The sequence below is a fragment of the Carettochelys insculpta genome, chromosome 2 (genome assembly GCF_033958435.1).
Source record: "Carettochelys insculpta isolate YL-2023 chromosome 2, ASM3395843v1, whole genome shotgun sequence".
Lineage (NCBI taxonomy): Eukaryota > Metazoa > Chordata > Testudines > Carettochelyidae > Carettochelys > Carettochelys insculpta.
This window is the reverse complement of record NC_134138.1, coordinates 236,373,703-236,392,320: the sequence shown is the minus strand read 5'-3', so window position 1 is coordinate 236,392,320 and position 18,618 is coordinate 236,373,703. Positions and strand designations below refer to the sequence as shown.

The 18,618-nt window shown below is 42.4% G+C and overlaps 1 protein-coding gene across 7 annotated transcripts in view; it reads left to right on the top strand.

Moving 5' to 3' along the window:
* Positions 1 to 18,618, top strand: part of PTTG1IP2 (PTTG1IP family member 2) — a 58,299-nt gene that overhangs the window by 23,829 nt on the left and 15,852 nt on the right. For 3 of the 7 annotated variants that reach the window (XM_074986241.1, XM_074986239.1, XM_074986243.1), the window contains exons 5-6: positions 6,173 to 6,241; positions 18,306 to 18,352. In XM_074986241.1, coding sequence (XP_074842342.1) covers positions 6,173 to 6,241; positions 18,306 to 18,352 — 116 coding nt within the window. The remainder of the gene's footprint in view (positions 1 to 6,172; positions 6,242 to 18,305; positions 18,353 to 18,618) is intronic. The other 4 variants (XM_074986242.1, XM_074986240.1, XM_074986246.1 and 1 more) reach the window with 3 other exon arrangements.

Sequence of the window (18,618 nt, the reverse complement as noted above, 5' to 3'; positions counted from 1 at the left end):
AAGCAGTACAGGTAGTATGCCTAGCCTTCAATAAAGCATTTGATTCAGTCTGCATGACCTTATCAATAAATTAGGGAAATATAATGTAGATGGGACTACTCTAACTTGGGTGCATAACTGGTTGGATAGCCATTCTCAGAGAGTAATTATCAACAGTTCACTGTCATGCTGGAAGGGCATAACAAGTGGGGTTCCACAGGGGTCAGATTTGGAACCAGTTCCATTCAATATTTTCATCAACAATGTAGATAATGGCAGAGAGTGTACATTTATAAAGTCTATCAAAACAAAAAAGCAGTGTTTTGATGGCATATAGACTAGCATGGCTTTCTCTCTGCTACTTTATAAAGTCTGTGGATGATACCAAGCTGGAAGGGGTTACAAGTGCTTAGAAAATATGGTTGTAATGTAGAAGGATCTGGAAGAACTGGAGAACTGGTCTAAAGTAAATAAAATGAAGTTTAATAAGGAGAAATGCAAAGTGCTCCACTTAAGGAAGAACAATCCATTTTGCACATACAAAACTGGTAGTGACTGTCAAGGAGTGAGTTCTACAGAAAGGGACCTGTGGGTCACAGTGGACCACAAGCTAAATATTAGTTAGCAGTGTGACACTGGACACACAAAAAAGCAAACTAAATTCTTTGATGTATTAAAAAATTAGTGTCGAAAGCAAGACATGAGAAGTAATTCTCTTGCTCAGCTCTGCACTGATTAGGTATCAACTGGAGTATTGTACAGTTCTGGGCACCGCATTTCAAGAAGGATGTGGAGAAATCAGAGACAGTCCAGAGAAGAGCAACAAAAATGATGAAAGGATGACCTATGAGGAAGGATTGAAAGAATTAGGTTTGTTTAGTCTGGAAAAGAGAAGACAAGACACAACAGCTTTCAAGTATCTAAAAGGGTGTTACGAGGAGGAGGGGACAAAGTTATCCTGCTTAACCTGTGATGATAGGACAAAAAACAGTGGTCTTAAATTGCAGCAAGGAAGGTGTAGATTGGAAAGTAGGAAAAGCTTCCTGACTGTCAGGGTTGTTTAGCACTGGAACAAATTTCCTAGGGATGTTGTGCAATCTCCATCATTGGAGATATTAAAGAACAGGTTAGATAAACTTCTGCCAGAGGTGATCAGGTCAAGGGTCAGCAACCACCGGCGTGGGTGCCAAGAGTGTTACACGAGGTGGGAGCTCAATACTGCCTCTCCTCACCCATGCCACCGGGAGCTTGCTCAAAGCCATTCTTGCCTGTGGATTAATAAAAGACCTGCTAATGCTCCAACTACCAACTAAACAGTAGAGCTCTGCACCTTATTTTATTAATGAAGCTGTTGTAAGCAGGACTATTAGTGGCATTAAATAGTACCCCCGGCACTCGGACTATACATAGAGGTTAAAAGGTCAAATTTCAGCACTCCATCTTGGAAAGGTTGCTGACCCCTCATCTAGATGGGGTCCTTGGTCCTGCCATGAATGCAGGGACTTGACTCAATGATCTCTTGAGGTTGCTTCCAGTTGTAGTAGTAGCATCCTTCAGTCTACGTAGACTATGGATCGCACCCTTCGTAGTTCCATTTGGGATCATCATTTGCAGCGTCGACTGTGACTGTGAAGGCCCACACAAGAGTGACAGTCCTTGCTGCATCTGTTGCATATGTAATGGGTGTCTGGCAGGTTCTTACTGTGCTTTCTGCGGGCTCACTTCTCCTCTGCTAGCTGTCTGATTCTCATCTCACCCTTCTGAAGGCCCTTGTGTAGTTCCTGCATCCATCTGCTGCGATAGTCTGTCAGCTCCTCCCAGCTGTCCGGCTCGATGTCTACCTCCCTGAGGTCCCTCTCGCAAACATCTTTGTAGTGCAATTGGGGGCGTTCGGGAGGTCTTTTGCCAGAGGCTAGCTCGCCATACAGGATGTCTTTTGGGATCCTTTCATCATTCATCCTGTGGATGTGCCCAAGCCAGCGGAGCCGCCGCTGCCTGAGGAGGATGTGCATGGTTGGGATTCCAGCTTGCTCAAGGATGGCAGTGTTGGACACTCTGTCCTTCCATGATATTCCAAGGATGCGCCTGAGGCAGCGCAAGTGGAAGACGTTCAGCCTCTTTTCCTGGCGGGCATACAGGGTCCAAGACTCACTGCCGTAAAGGAGGGTGCTGAGGATGCAGGCTCTGTAGACTTGCATTTTGGTGTGGGTGTACAACTTGCTGTTATTCCACACACTCTCAGTGAGTCTGGACAGAGTTGTGGCTGCTTTTCCGATCCTCCTATTTAGCTCAGTCTCCAATGACAGGGTATCAGTGATGGTGGACCCGAGGTAAACGAACTTGTGGACAACCTCTAACGTATAGTTGTCAATGCTGATTGATGGAGGGTCAGCAACATCCTGAGCAAGTACATTTGTCTTCTTTAGGCTGATGGAAAGCCCGAAGTCCTTGCATGCTTTGGAGAACTGATCCAGCAGTTTCTGAAGCTGGTCTTCTGCGTGTGACATGACAGCAGCATCATCTGCGAACAGCAAATCTCTGATGAGGACTTCCTGCACCTTGGATTTAGCTTTCAGCCTTGCAAGATTAAACAGTTTCCCATCAGATCTTGTGTGCAAAAAGATGCCTGCTGTTGAAGATCCAAAGGCGTGCTTCAGGAGGAGCGTGAAGATGATCCCGGACAATGTCGGAGCAAGGACGCATCCTTGGTTGACGCCGCTCCTGATGCTGAAAACATCCAATAATGTGCCGTCATATTGGATGGTTCCTCTCATGTCTTCGTGGAAAGACTGGATCATCTTGAGTAACCGTGGCGGGCAGCGTATCTTGTGGAGCAGTTTGAACAGTCCATTCTTGCTGACCAAGTCGAAGGCCTTGGTCAGGTTGATGAAGGCAATATAGAGCATCTTCCTTTGCTCCCTGCATTTCTCCTGCAGCTGCCTCAGACAGAAGACCATGTCAACAGTAGATCTCTCTGCGCGGAATCCGCACTGTTGTTCGGGATACACCCTCTCAGCAATCTTCTGGAGTCTGCCAAGGATGACGTGAGCGAACAGTTTACCAGTGATGCTTAGGAGGGAGATTCCACAGTAATTGTTGCAGTCGCTTCTGTCTCCTTTGTTCTTATACAAGGTTACGATGTTAGCGTCGCGCATATCCTGTGGAACCTCTCCCTCTTTCCAGCACAGGCACAGTAGCTCATGTAGGGGTTCCAGAAGAGTGTCTGTGGCACACTTGATTACATCTGGTGGTATACCATCCTGGCCTGGGGCTTTTCTACTGCAATGCTGTGGATGGCTTTCTTCAGTTCATCCACAGTTGGTTCCTGGTCCAGTTCATCCATTACTGGTAGGAGCTCGACAGCATCGAGGGCTGTATCAGCCACAATGTTCTCGCGTGAGTACTGCTCGGAGTAGTGCTCGACCCAGCGCTCCATTTGTTTGGCTTTGTCAGTGATGACTTCACCAGATTTGGATTTCAGAGGTGCCATCTTGTTCTGGGTGGGTCCTAATGCCTTCTTCATACCCTCGTACATTCCTCTGAGATTACCAAAGTCAGCACAGGTCTGGATGCTGCTGCATAGCTCGAGCCAGTAGTTGTTGGCACAGTGCCTGGCCGTCATCTGTACTGTTTTTCTGGCTGCTCTGAGTGCTTGCAGGGTATGTACTCTGGCTTGGCAAGCGTTTGTACTCCAGGAGTGCAGCGCGCTTCTTTTCGATGGCTGGAATCATCTCATCGGAGTTAGCTTCGAACCAGTCATTTGTGTTTCTGGTTTTTCTTCCAAACACTGACAAGGCCGTGTGGTAAATTGTATCCCTCAGATGCTGCCATCTGGATGTCACATCACCCCCCCCACAGGGCTGCAGTATTCCATGAAATTCCAGTAATAAAGACTCTGTTTCAAGTCCCAGAGTGGAGGGTGTCATAGTTGTTTGGGGCTTTATATATTTGGAACAGAAGTGGGAGTTACGACTACAGTGTAGTCTGTTGTAGCCACTCTGATAAACCACTTTTACAAAAGGCTGTGCAAGAATTAAAGGCTTCTGCTGTATCCATGCATTTCAGCTACAGCGGGTTTATTCTGAAGTTATACCAAAGACAGAGGATATTTAAACAGATACTGTCACCTTGAATTCTTGACACAGAAGGTCAATTTATTCACTTACCTCAAATTTAATTTTATGCAGTTATAAAGAAGAACACCTCTCTCTTCCTCACCCTTTTTTATGAGAGGCTCACACAAATAGGAGGACCAGAAATTGACTCCAGAAAAGGGTCTGCCTACCCAGTGCTCCCCCCTTCACCCCGCCAAAAGAAAAAAAGCCACCTGTGACACCAGGTCTCAGCCTGGGCCAGTTGACTTGGGCTTGTGTTTCGTGGCTAACAATAGGACTACATCTACACTTGCCACCTTCTTCAAAGGGGACATGGTAATCAGGCTGATGGGAGATTACTAATAAAGTGCTGCAATCAATCTGCAGCACTTCATTAGGCTAATTCTCTCGTGCAGTAACTTCGAAGAGCCAGCATGCCATGTAGTAAGAAGCCCTTCGAAATGGAGTGCTGGCACTTTGACATTTGGAAGTTGCCGCTGGGGAGAATTAGCCTAATGAAGTGCTGCATATTCATTGTAGCACTTCATTAGTAATCTCCCATCAGCCTGGGGCAAGTGTAGATGTAGCCTAGATGTATAGGCTTAGAGCCCAGGCTTCATCCTGAGCATGAACATCTACACGGATATTTTTAATCCCATAACCCAGGTCAGTTGACCCATGTTCTGAGACTTGCTACTTTGGGGAGCAAGGGATTTACCCAAGTCAATAGGATCCAATTGGCATGGAGCTGGCAGGCTCCTTATCTTCCTCTTCATGGCTCCCTGGAAGCAGTAACGTCCTTGTTGCTCCTAGGCAGAGGAATGGCAGTGAGAGCGCTGTATGCTACCCGCAGCCCAGCCCAAGTGCTGACTCTGCAGCTCTCATTGGCTGGGCTATCAATTAGGAGCAGCCAGGGACATGTCACTTCTTGCAAGAAGCCACCCAAGGTGAGCGTTACCTACATTTGGGAACTAAAAATCCCTCGTGTGTCGCAACCTCTTGTCCTGAACCGATCTCCCTCCCTCATAGGGTGTGTCTACATGGGCACAAATCTTCGAAATAGCCATGCTAATAGCCATTTTGAAGATTACTAATGAGGCACTGAATTGAATATTCAGCGCCTTCTTAGCAATAGGACGCTTCTGGCCACAGCACTTCAAAAGCACCACTTTCGAAAGTGCGCAGCTACATGGGGGTCCTTTTTCGAAAGGACCCTGCACCTTTCGAAAAGGACACCTGTGTAGCCGAGCTGCGCGCTTTCGAAAGCGGTGCTTTTGAAGCGCCATGGCCAGAAGCATCCTATTGCTAATGAGGCGCTGAATATTCAATTCAGCGCCTCACTAGTAATCTTCGAAATATGACTATTTCGAAGATACGTGCCCGTGTAGACACAGCCCTAGTGAACCAGAATTTTTGATGTACTGACACTTCCCAACTCCCAGCATGCTAGATAACAAAGCTTTTCAAACAAATCTGTATTACCTTTTGTAGTCCTGTTCAGCAGGTCATTATTCAGGCTGCCCGTCTGATCTGTTTATGACACATCATACAGACATACATGTCATGCATATGTGTGGGCCTCTTTATGTTGCAGCATACTGTGATTATTCTGTCCTAGCCACTGGATGTCACTGTTGCTTTGTTGAAGTGCTGACGTAAATGGACATATATCCTACTGTTTGTCTTGATCTCATCCAACACTTGTTGAGACCTGTGAATATTTCAGATTAGTTTTGTGACATAATTAACATGTGGAGAAATGTGACACACATACCTTCATTAATTTTATGTTCAAAGAAGTGGGATACATTAAGTGAATGGTGAATAACAAAGAGAAATGAAAAATCCTTTATTTGCCATTGGCTTCAAATATTTTGTTGTTCATATGTGATATAACAGGTTTAGTGGGAAAAAGTGTAAGTACTGCAAAACCAAAAATAGTCTTAGCATAAAGGGAAAATGCTGCCAATTTTGAATTATACGACCAGAAAGGCTGTAAATCAGCACCAATTAAGGTGTTTTCTGAAAAATGACCGACGGGCTTTTTCTCAAGAAAAGAAAATATCTCTCTTTCTCTCACTCTCTTCCCATCTTTCTAGTAGACCAGATGAGGATGAAGAAAGACTTGCCAGAGATCAAGAGGAGAGACGAATGCAGTCTCTTCAGCGGTAAGTTTTACAAATAGAATGCATAATTGCTTTTATAACAGAATTTTTATTATGCAAGCTGTAACCTTAACTCCTAGAGAATACAATATATGTTAAACTAACATTTCAAAACTCAATGCCATATAAGCACATGGGGCAGTAAAGAGAGAATAGTACAGGAAAATGTAAGTACAGACAGTATTTAAGACCATGCAATTTTAGATATTGGATAGAATGTTTAAACTGTTGTGCTTGATCCTTAAATCCCTAAAGTTTATGCTACTTAGAAAAAGTGTGTGTTCAAACAAAACCACTTGGAACCTCGTACGAGGAACCTCGTAGAAAAACAACACATCTGATCTGGAAGTTGCTTGTAAGTTAAGCTTTGCATTTAAGGCAAAGCTTTGCACAGTTAAAATTAAGATCAAGAAATGGAAATTAAGCTTTATGCATACGTTAACTCTGCCATGTAACACGTGAATTTTGTTTTTCTGGTTGAATATATACATGTTAAACCTGTCTTGTCTGGCACCCTTGTGACCTGACTGGTGCCAAACAAGAGAATTTGCTGGACTGTGGGATACCAATATTGTCTAGCACATTGCCAACACTTCCACTGCTCACTGGGCTTTAAGAAGACATTTAGGGATAAGTTACTGCTAAGTAAGAGCACAGAACACTGAAAGCCAGGACCAGTGACTGTAAACACACTTTATAGGACCATGGGAAAGTTGACCACACCCATGGTGAGTGGTCATCTGTATTATAAATGTTGCCGAACGAGAGAGTTCCAGATTCAAGAGGTTCAACCTATATTTTAAATTAATGGATGTTAAACATAACCATAAAACATATGGCCAAATTGACGTTAGTGTAGGAACCTAAGCTGAATTTCTGGATTTACTTTAACTGTGCAGACTGAATCTTGCCATTCAGCGCTTGCGTATATATCCTCCTTTTTGGGTGCAAGGGGCAATTCTTATGTCTTTGTAAGGCTTTGAAGATCATACTCCAGAGAGGAAAAGAAAGGAAAGAAGGGGCAGAGGTAAGCCCAGCCTAGGCAGGATCATGTAAATAGTTTACAAATGTGTTGGCTGATATATTTTCAAGTATAACTTTGCAACATGTGTAGGCACATTTTAATAATTTTAAAATGTCTTATCTAGTTATGGTCTACATTGAGTGCAAACTGCAGTTTAATAAAATGTTAGCTAAGATGTTAAATTACCATCTGAGGACTGTGCTTCCCTCCACTCATCCATGCAAAAAAGAAATGTGTTTTTTCCTAGCTCACTATTCGAGTGCAGTCAGATTTGAGACTTTTACACAGATAGCCACTGATGTTTGTGGACTGTTCATGTGATTGACCAGACAGTTGTAGCCCCTATTTTAGAAGGTTCTTTTTTTCAAAAGGTAGCCATAAGTCATTTATTTCTTCAGTTAATCTTTCACTTTTTTCTGGTGGCTAAGGAGAAGGAGGGAGGAGTGCAGTAGCATTTCTAGAGCCAATGGTTCCCTCTCCCCATTGATTGATAGGGAGTGTGCACCATTTCAGTGTAGCAAGGCAGATCCCAGCTTCTGTGCCTTTTCATATTCATCTGGGAGAACGTGCAGTGATGTTATAAGATGACAGTTAACTTTTATAATCGTAAAGCACAGCTTATCTTTAACTTTTTTTCAGATTTGTTTGTGGACCTAATTCAAAGTGAGCATTGTTTATATGGCAGCTGTCAAAGTTGGCTTGATCACTAAAAAGTTGGACAAAAATTTGTTGTAGAAAAAATGTCAGCATTGATTTACGACATACAATTTATAATTGATCACTTAGCTTATGCAGTCAGTCATTTTGTTTTCACAATCAGCCTAAAGAAAACTGAAGTATTACACTATGGGTACTAAGTCTTGTGATGGTGCCCAGTGAAGCTACTGAAGTGTGAGAGAGCCCTGCATAGATACAAAATTTTGTGTCTGAATCCACATCTCTATCTGCAAAAATGAGCCACAGATACTGCAGATTTGCAGGGTGCTAGTGTGAGACACAGCTTCTCAAGAGTTGGAGTTTTGTTTGTTGGTTCTCACCTTCTAGGTTCTTAATCTACCCCTATCCTGTGGAAAACCTGCTCTGACTTTCCCAAGGCTCTCAGGATTAGGGTAAACTTCCTGTTGTCCTCAGAAGATGGGGATGGAACAGGGTGTTTGCAAATTGGGACCTTGGAGATGAGCCAGCAACTTGCGATGCATTCTGACTTCCTGAGAGTTGCCCTTCAAAACACCTTTTGATGGAAAATCGTTCTGTTGGCAAGCCAAGCTAGTGATTTGGCTTACATCGAGGTCTGTCTCTGCAAGGAAGAGGCTTGGGGAATTTTAAAGTAAATATTTAAAAAAAAAAAAAAAAAAACACCTCAGGCCTCCAGCAGTCACATAGCATCTAGTGCTAATACTGCATGAGCAGATAATCCATTAGCAGTGCTTGGAATTCAAGAGGTAGCTTCTGAAATTTTAAATGTTTTTCAACTTAATACTGGTGCAGTACACTAGATCTGAGATCGGGGACTCTGGTAAACTAAGTTTCTTTTCTCCTTTGTGTTTTTGCTGTGAGGTGGGGGGAAATGTGTTTGAACTAGGAGTATATCTGTATGTAGATGTCATAGTTAGAAACTTCTGTCTGATTTATTTATATTTTTAAGACAATCCTACCTTTGTGCCAAGTTAAACTCCAGAATTTTGACTGATTTTGTGAGAGGATGGTGAAAAAACCAATTTTAGAATATAAATACAAGTTACTCGTGAGGGAATTCTGCACCAAACACTAAAATTATATGCACAATATTTTAAGTCTGCAAATGTTGCCAATAAATATGGGTCTGGCATGGCAGCAAGGAGCACAGGGTGCTGGCTGCATTGAGAACTCTATTGCTCTGTAACAGGAGAACCAGGTGTGAGTGGGCGGGCAGGCTCAGCCCAACCAGATCCAAATGTGGAGGGTCTTAGAATATATACTCTGAGTATAGGGATCCATATGTAGGAGTGAGAGGGTAGTGTGTGGAGCAGTCTAGGCTCATTGTGGGATTCTGGGTGAAGGGACTGTGCAACTGTAGGAGATACAGGTGAAGGTGGTTGGAGCTCAGCTGGGGTGGTCTAGATGTGGGGGCTCAGTGGGTCTTGATGGGAGGGGGTCCAGATACAGCTACTTAGGGGTTAGTGGGGAGTGGGTTGTGTGAGGCGTCCAGGTTTAGGAGGACAGGACTTGTGAGGGTGTGGGTTTGATGGGTCAACTTAACAGGGGAGCCCCAGCTGCTGCTAAGTAGACGTATGCTGGGCTCCCACTTGTCTCTGCAATTTCCCTAACCCTTTTTCTTCTCCATCCCCCTTATTCCCACATTCCCCTATCCCTGCCCTGTTCCACTACTAGCAGTCTGTTGCACAAAGACAGAAAGGCTCCTGACCCACAGAAGATGAGCCCAACTGGTGCAAGGACTCAGGAGGTGATGTTCAACTACAGACTCTGCAGAACAGAGACAGCCTCTTGCAGCTGGGCAGCTCTACACATGCAAAAATGCAGGGGAGGTGGGGGTGGGAAAGGGAGAATTGAAAGGTAACCCCATTTGTCTCCCATGCATCATGTCTGTTTTGTGTGGCAATTCCCCTGGTGGCCCCCCTGTATTTCCACATGGCTTCCCTTTACTTCCTGGCCATTTTTCTGATGGGGGAAACGTGGGAATTGGGGGTGGAGGGGATTTCATGCAGGCGCGCAGATTTCTGTCCGGGAGTAATGGTCGCAACCTTAGCCATGGAGTGATTACTGTGGTCTTGTGCCTCCTGCTAGTCAAAGTACCTGCAGCTTTATTTCTTTAAAAAGTGATTTAATGCATAATGGAAAGTGGGAGATATTGTGCTAAATCCCAGAATTGCCAGGTCACAGTTCAGTAATTGTTTCCTTGCGGGTTCCATGTGATAGTTTAACGGACTAGGCTGGATGATGGTTTTCTGAGTGTGTGGCTTAGCCATCCCCACTTTCTCTTCTTGATTTCAGTGTCAATCTAATTTGAAGAATTGGGTCTATCCCACAAAAGCTCATCACCTACTAAATTAGTTTGAGAGGTAGCCGTGTTAGTCTGTAACTTTGAGGACAACAAGAAATCTTGTGGCACCTTGTAGACTAACAGATATTTTGGAGCATAAGCTTTCGTGGGCAAAGACCTGCTTCATAAGATACATGAGTGGGGTGGGGTGGTTTCAGGGGGGTATTTAAAGAGTGGGGTCCCAGTAAGAGGGAGGGCCAGAGCTGACAAGGTCTATGCAGCAAGGTGGAAATGGCCCAGTATCAACAGGACTTATCAAAAGAGGAAAAAACAAGACAGATCAGACAGGGGGATGTGAGCTTTTGTCGGAGTGTAATGGGGAGATATTAGCATCCAGAGCAGAAAAACTGCCATTGTAAGCTGCAAGCCACTCCCAGCCTCTGTTTAATCCATGGCTAATGGAGTCAAATTTGCAAATAAATTGCAGCTCAGAGATTTCTCTCTCCATTTGATTTTTAAAATTCTTTTGTTTCAGGACTGCCACCCTTAAATCTGCCACTGAGTGTGCAGGGAGATTGAAGTGTTCCCCCACAGGTGTCTATACATTGCCGTTCCTGATGTCTGATTTGTGTCCATTTATTCTTTTACAGAGAGACTGTCCAGTTTGGCCAGTGTAAATTGCAGTGAGGCATTGCTGGCACATATTATATTAGTAGGTGTGCCGGTAAAGGAGCCCCTGATGTTATAGTTGGTGTTAGGTCCTGTGATGTCACTGGTGTAGATATGTGAGCAGAGTTGGCAGTGAGGATTGTTGCAGGCGCTGGTTCCAGGCCTGGAGTCACTGGTTTGTGAGTTGTAGTGGCTGGTGAGGATTTGTTTAAGGTTGGCAGGCTGTCTATAGGCGAGGACAGGCCTGCCTAGTCTTTAAAGTGCAACATGGCCGCTTTTTTGTTTTGATAGAATCCAGACTAACACACTATCTCTGTCACAGTTCAATAATTATTTTTGAAAATGAAGGGAGAGGAGAGGAAAATGATGGAAAGAGACATTGTGTACTACAGAGTATGTCCGCTCACGTAATTGCTGTGCAGGAATTTTAAGGGCTAATGAACACAGCCAGTTGTGAAAGTGAAATATAATCATCTGTAAAGCTCTGGTATGATGCGGTTGTGCTAATGATCAAGCATGTGATATCTTATCAAAGAACATTGTGGGTTTCTGATACTTTTTTAATGAATTAAAAGGAGGTGCCTTCAAATTGCCTTTTAAAACCAAGAAAAAAAAATCCTTTTCCAAATTCTTCCCTTTACTGTCCTATGTCATTGAGTTTAAGAGAACCTTTTGTAGGTATTTGTATCTTTGTATCTAAATTCTGCATTTTGGTTTACTTATATATGCATTACTGTTTAATTATTTTCACTGTTAAAGGTTTTTCCTTCAGAATTCATAACAGTTTGTGGTTACAGCAGAAAATAGGCAGGCTGGGCTTCATAGCTGTTAATTATAAATTCATATATTATGTGGTGTTTTCCCAAGTCCTGTCTTGTCTCTTTCATATGTAGTTTGGGAATAGTGCTTGCTGGCTTTCTTCATGGGAGGTTATAAAACTAGTATAGGGCTTTGAAGATGGAAGTAGGGTAGATGCTGTGCAGTAGTAACTAATTTTTAAATGGTGATTCTTGGTATATTTACAAGTTTCAGACTTTTCTACATGGAATTTACAGAAATTTCCTGTAAGATACTATATTCATATTTCATGACTTCATAACTGTTGGTTGGTGTAGCCCTGGCTAACAAGCTGCTGAAACCGTCAGGAAGTGTGTTTCCTTCTTGGATATGTTTCTATTATATGTTCATTGCAGGCTCAGTATGTATAAAGGGAATAGTGGTTGTTCAAACAGTGCTAGTGAGCTGCTGTATTTATCATTCTGGAGGCATATCTAGTTTATTTACAGGTCACCTATTGGGTTAAGAAAACAAAGGCAACTGTTTTGTCGTAACAGTACGAAATGCATTTGTACATTCTATGCCTTTGTATCGTAAAGGCAAATAATGTAGATCATCCCTTTTTAGAGCTCAACAGTGGTACTCAGCTTTTTTTTTTTTTTAAGTACCCCTTTTCCCAAAAAAAAAGAAAAAAAAATACCCCCAGACTTCTCTCATATACACCTAAGGGTATGCATACCACTGGTTGAGAAAGAGGGCCCTAAGGTAATCTGAGGACTTGAAACAAGTGCCATTCAACCTTCTCAGATTACTGTACCCTTTTCAGGAGTCAGATTTGTTTTGCATACCACCAAGTTACTACTACTTAATCCTTTTAACTCCATGTGGAGCGTAGGTCACCTACAAGTCTCCTTGACTTCACTCTCTCAGGACAAAACTTCTAGCTGGGCCCAGTTGTCGTCTTTCAACCGCAGTAGACCTTCTCCATGTTGTCCGATGTCTTCCTCTTCTGAGTTTTTTTTCCTTGTGGGTTCCATGTGATAGTTTAACGGACTAAGCTGGATGATGGTTTTCTGAGACTGTGGCCTAGCCAGCCCCACTTTCTTCTCTTGATTTCAATGTCAATTGGTTCTTGTCCTGTTTTGTTGCAAAGCTCCTCATTTGTGACAAAGTCTTGATATTTGATGTGAAGGATGTACCTCAGACATCTGTATGTGAATGTCTGTCTGTAGCTTGTGATTTGAAGCCTTTTAGTATGCCAGGTCTCACGTCCATACAAGAGTACACTCTTCACATTTGTGTTGAGGATCTGCAGTTTGGTCTTTGCAGATATTTGTGAACTCCATATGGCACAGAGAGTCTTTAATGCAGCTGTTGCTTTCCGTATCCTGGCATTGATATCCTTATCTGTTCATATATCTGCACCCATGATACTCCCCATGTAGGTGAATTGCTCCATATCTTCCAGGTCATCCCCTCACAGTGTGATAGTGGGGTGTTAGTTTTGGTTGATCCTTATTGTCTTGGTCTTGTTAATGCTCAGTCCAGTCATTGAGGCAGTTTTGTCTGTTGTTCTGACCTTTCATGCTGATGTAAAAGGAAGGCAACATCATCAGCAAAATCAATGTCTTCTAGCTGTTTGAGGCATTCACTGGACACTTTTCATTGATGACCATCTGTTGTCCTGTTCGTAATCCAGTCCATTGTGAGCAGGAACAGGAAAGGTGACAATAGGCACCCTTGTCACGCACCTGACAGTATTCTGAAAGATTTTGTCAAGACCCCATTGTGAGCAACTTGGCATGTCGAACGTTCATACGCTGAACAAATCAAGTTAATTTTGGGTGGGATGCCATAGTGTTGCAGCAGTTTCCACACAGTGTGCCTATCAGCGCTGTCAAAGGCTTTTTCTGAGTCTGTGAAGGTTCTGTACACGGGGTAGTTCCACTTGAGCGACTGTTTTGTGATCACTTGGAGAGTTATTTGGTCAGTACAGGATCTCTTGCTTCGGAAGCTGGCCTGTTCTTCCTTGACATGTCTATTGATTTCTGCCTTCATTCTCTCCAAGAGAATCCTATTGTCCGCTTTTTTGTGGAATACGCAGTAACGTGATGCCCCTCCAGTTCTTGCATTCTTTCAGGTTGCCTATCTTTGGAAGCTTGATATAAGGTAGCCATGCTTCCAGTCTTGTGGGATCTCTTCAGTGTCCCACATTTTCCCAAATAGATTATACATCATGTTGACTGATGTCTCACTACCTGCTTTGATTGCTTCTGTGGTGATGTTGCTGTCTGGATCGGGTGCTTCTCTGCTTTTCAGATGGTCAATGGCTTTTTCTGATTTCTTGTTTTGCAGGTCTGCTGCTGTTAATTTGGAGCAGTAAATTTGCAGGTGGTAACTTGGGAGGTTCCATGTGGGCAGGGCAGTTCAGTAGCTCTTCAAAGTGTTCCTTCCATCTACTGAGCTGCTCACTTGGATTTGCTGGCGCACGCCCCTCCTTATCCTGTACTGGCTGATCCACTGTACGCCATGACCCAGCTAGCTTCCGCGTAATGATATAGAGCTCTTTTCAGGTTTCTCTGTCCTGCAGCTTGTTCAACTTGTTGTGCAGGGCTTTCCACAACATTCTTCTTATCCCATTTTACAGCCTTTTTAACTTCTCTGTTGACTTCTGAGTATACTGCGTGAGCGTCCACCTTGGCTGTTCTTGTTTTGCTGTTGTTGACTGCTGCTTTTCTGTCCTTTTTGTTCCTTCACTTTTCTCAAAGTTTCTGCTGTGATCCATTCTTTGTGATGCCTTGTCCTCTTTCCCAATGTTTTATCGCAGGTTTCTTTCCAGGCTGTTTTTGGTGTGTTCCCAAATTTGTTTATTTCAAGATGAGGTTTGCCAGAAGTGCATATCTGTTGGACAGCTCTGCTTGGAAACTGGCTTGTCTCTAAATCCTTCAGCTGCTCTGTGTTGAATCTCAATCCCAACTTGGTCACTTCTTTGTGGTGTATCTCTTCAGCTTGAACTTGAGTTTTATCGTAACCAAATGGTGGTCTGAACCTACATCTGCTCCTCTTCTAACATGGACATGCTACTTCAATCTTCTGATCACATCTGTATCCCAGTTCTTTCCATCTGGTTTTGTGACTGGAGGTCCAGTTAAACCCAAATGATCTTGTGGATTCTTTTGTGTAGACAAAACACTACCACCTATAACCAATCCACTGAAGAAACAAAAGTCACTGAAGCACTCTCCATTTTCATTTGTGTTGCTTAGGCCTTCTTTTCCCATGGCCTGTTCTCTGCCTGTATTTAGGCTTCCAATTTTCGCACTGAAGTTGCCTGTCAAAATCAAGATATTCTTTGCTTTCTGCTTCACCACACTTCGTAGCTCTCATAGAAGTCTGTTTTACATTCCTGAACTGCTTCTTTGGTTGGTGCATAACACTGCACAATTAGTACCTTTTGCACTTAGGTGTAGAATCTGGATGTGATGATACTGCTGTCCACTCCATTAAAACACCAGATGCCTCCGTTAATAATATAAAACCCACAGTTCGTGTGTGGTGCACCCTCTTCCTCATGTCCTGAATAGATGAGGATTTCACCTGTTGCCAGGCGTAGCTGCCCAGATTGTGTCCATCTTGCCTCACATAAACCCAAAACTGCAAGTTTGTACTGTTTCATCTCCTCTGCAGTCTGTGCTGTCTTCCCCACTTGATACATGGTCTGAAAGTTGCACATACCAAACTGGGTGGTTGTCCTGAGTGAGAGAAGAGTCATCTGCAGGGCATCTTCCTTCCTGCTTTCTCTGCCATGCTTCATACTCAATCTGAGCAAACTGTCAACTCTTCCCAAGACTTGTGTAGTTGGAGGTTTCTTTGTAGATGTTTCTGTAACTTTTGTGGCCTTTTTATGGGCAGGGTGTTAACCCTAAGCCAAGCCCTTTTACCTTGGGGAGAGGTGATCCATATTTGGTCTCTACCCCTTGACTTGTCCAGTTTGGGTGATCCTTTCAGGAGCTGTAACTCCTACTGGCATAGCTCTCCGGATCCTTGAGACACAAGCCATCTCACCACAACAAGGAGTGGACCATGAGGTAGCCACCAAGTTACGCCTCATTTTAAAAACTACTTACAAAACCATGCAAAAATATCACAGACTACTGCTGAAAACTTGCTGACTTTCTACCATCTTATCAAATTAATTGGAATAGAAATATTTCTGCATAAGGCATATAAAGCAGTAGAAACAAGTCATTGTGTGAATGAATGTTTAGATTGTACTGACTTTACTAGTGTTTTTCTTGTAGCCTGCTGTAAAACTAGGCAAATACCTAGACAAGTTGCTGTACCCCCGGAAGACCTCAGTGTACCCCCAAGGGTACTCCATATCCCTGGTTGAGAAACACTGATCTACAAGACAATTAAGTAGGTTAAAAACAGATGATTCAAGAAGTTTTCTCTCTTTAATAAGCTTAACCATAAAAGCTAGATTTCTTTAAATACAGATGATCCCTTAATCGTTGGTTATGAGTTAAGATTCCTAAATACTTAAGTTAGAGTTAAAAAGTACATTTAGGTATAGGCCTGTGCGATTTCTACTGGATGGTTAGTGGTCTTTGATAGCTATTTACTATTTTGCTTACGTCATCATTAGTGTATAGTTCCATGTCTTATTTACTGCAGACTATTAAACCCCTGCTGAGTATAGTAGAAGCAATTTATTTGTGGGATTGTTAATGGTAGTGCTTCGCAAATATTAATCTTCCCAACACCCTTCTGAAGCAAGGTGATATCCTTATTTTACAGATGGGAAGCTTAGGCACAGAGATTAAAGTCAAGTGTCTGGTAATTTGGATGCTCAATTTCAGATGCCATAGGCCTGATTTTTCCACCCCCTCCCCTCCCCATAGTGTTCAGCATTTCATAATGCTTCATATGTTCAGAGCAGAACTCTGATGGATTTCAGATGGAACTGAGTGCTCAGCATTTCTGCATATTTTGTCCCAGGTATCTAGAGGTGAACACTCAGATGATGAATTTACAATCTGAGGCCACAGCTGAAAAGTTTAGTTTGTGACTTGCCCAGCAGCACATAGGAATTCTGGCAGGAGCAAGGGTAGAATCCAGATTAAAACTGTTAAATGCTACTAAGACAATCATGCGATCAACCTTTCCTCTTCCTGCAATCCCTTGTCTCATTGGCTGCAGACCTTTAAGTATGCACAAGTGAGGTAGCAGTTCAGCAGGCGGCAAGGTCATTCACTATACAGCACTTATTCATTCCTAGGTACTAGCTATCCTGTGCAATGTATGAGGCAGGGATCTTGTGAGGGAAGGGAGGAATAGTATGTGATTTATGTAATTAAAGCCATAGCATACTGAATACACATCAGACAACCATTTCATTTTTAATGTGGCATAATATAATTTATTGCATATTTTAAAACCTCAGACAGAAAAAATTACATCATATGGAATTATAGCATCTCCCCACACAGGTCATTTTTAGACATAGACATAGCCTAGATAAGAGTAAAGAAGTCAACGGAAGAGTTTCTTCCATCAACACACACATGCACACACACCCTACCTGCAGCAAAGTAGAGTGCACAGTAAATCCACTTAAGGTGTGTAGACTCCAACTACGTCATTCATGTAGCTGGAGTTGCGTAGCTTGTGTGTGCTTCCTGTTGCAGTGTAGATGTGTAGCCCTAATTTGAACTTTAAAGCAATGTCTTTAATTATAGATTGTGGTGGTCTGCTCGATGCTGAGTACAGCAGTCAGTTCTGTCAGCACACTTTCGTCATCTCCATGTATGCATGTGCACTAGCTGTTAATAAACTGCTATTTTCCTGTTCTTCCATACAAATATTGCTAAAGGAGAAAGATTAGTAGTAAAGTGATGGTTGTAGCATCAGAATCCCGAGACTTTGAGACATAGGAAGCTTGATTCCCACGTAAGCCATGCTTTAAGTAATCTATTTTTGCAGTTAGTTCTGAAATGTTACTTTTCCGTCCGTTTTGTTGAAAATGGAAAGTACAGGAAATAGAAATATTACTGCATCCTACTAGCATGTTTTCTGTTAAAAATTTTTTTTTCACACACATTAGAAAAAACACACTTCTGCTAGAATATTAAAAAATTGGTTGCCAAAGGTGATACTTTTTCAGAGTTCATGGTGTAGTTGTTGTCTAAACTATTTTAATTTACTCATTCTATTTGGAGTAACCAAATAATGCTAATGTAAAATTTCTTCTCCTTGTAGATTTATGATATTGAATTAGCATTCTGCGTCATGTATTCTGATATGAATTTTACAACTACATTCCCTGCTGGGCCACATAGAGACATTTATAAGATTTTTCCCTGGATGCAATTAAGGCAGTGTGTTTTCAGTTTCCTTGCTTGTTCAAATGATCCTAATTGGTGGCTAGGTTTGTTAATGGAAAGCTATAGTGTGTTTTAGAACTGGGAGTTGTAAACTTTAGAAATTATTTTAGTATGCTCTGATTATTGCACTATTCTGAATATACTTGAATGTAATTGTTTCAAGATATTTTATAAGCAATAGGTAACAATCTAAAATATAAGCATTTTTCTTATATATATTAACCTTTGCAGAAAACATGAAAGAAAAATGAAACATGATGAGATACGCAAGAAATATGGTATGTATGCTAATCTTACTATAATATCTGAATGGAGTCTTTTTTGCTCTGTATGCACTATTTAAATAGTTGTATTTTGTCATATTGATAATAGATATGGAGCCTTTCACCCCAGGATCTTTATTCTAGGTTAATAGTGATGAAAAGTTACTGCTTTTTGCCTGTTCATTGGCCTAAGTAAAGTAGACTGGTTGGCCTCAGTCCAGTTTCATGTGGGTGATAATTAGAGTCCTTATTAGCATTCGCAGCAGGAAAACAAGGATTAC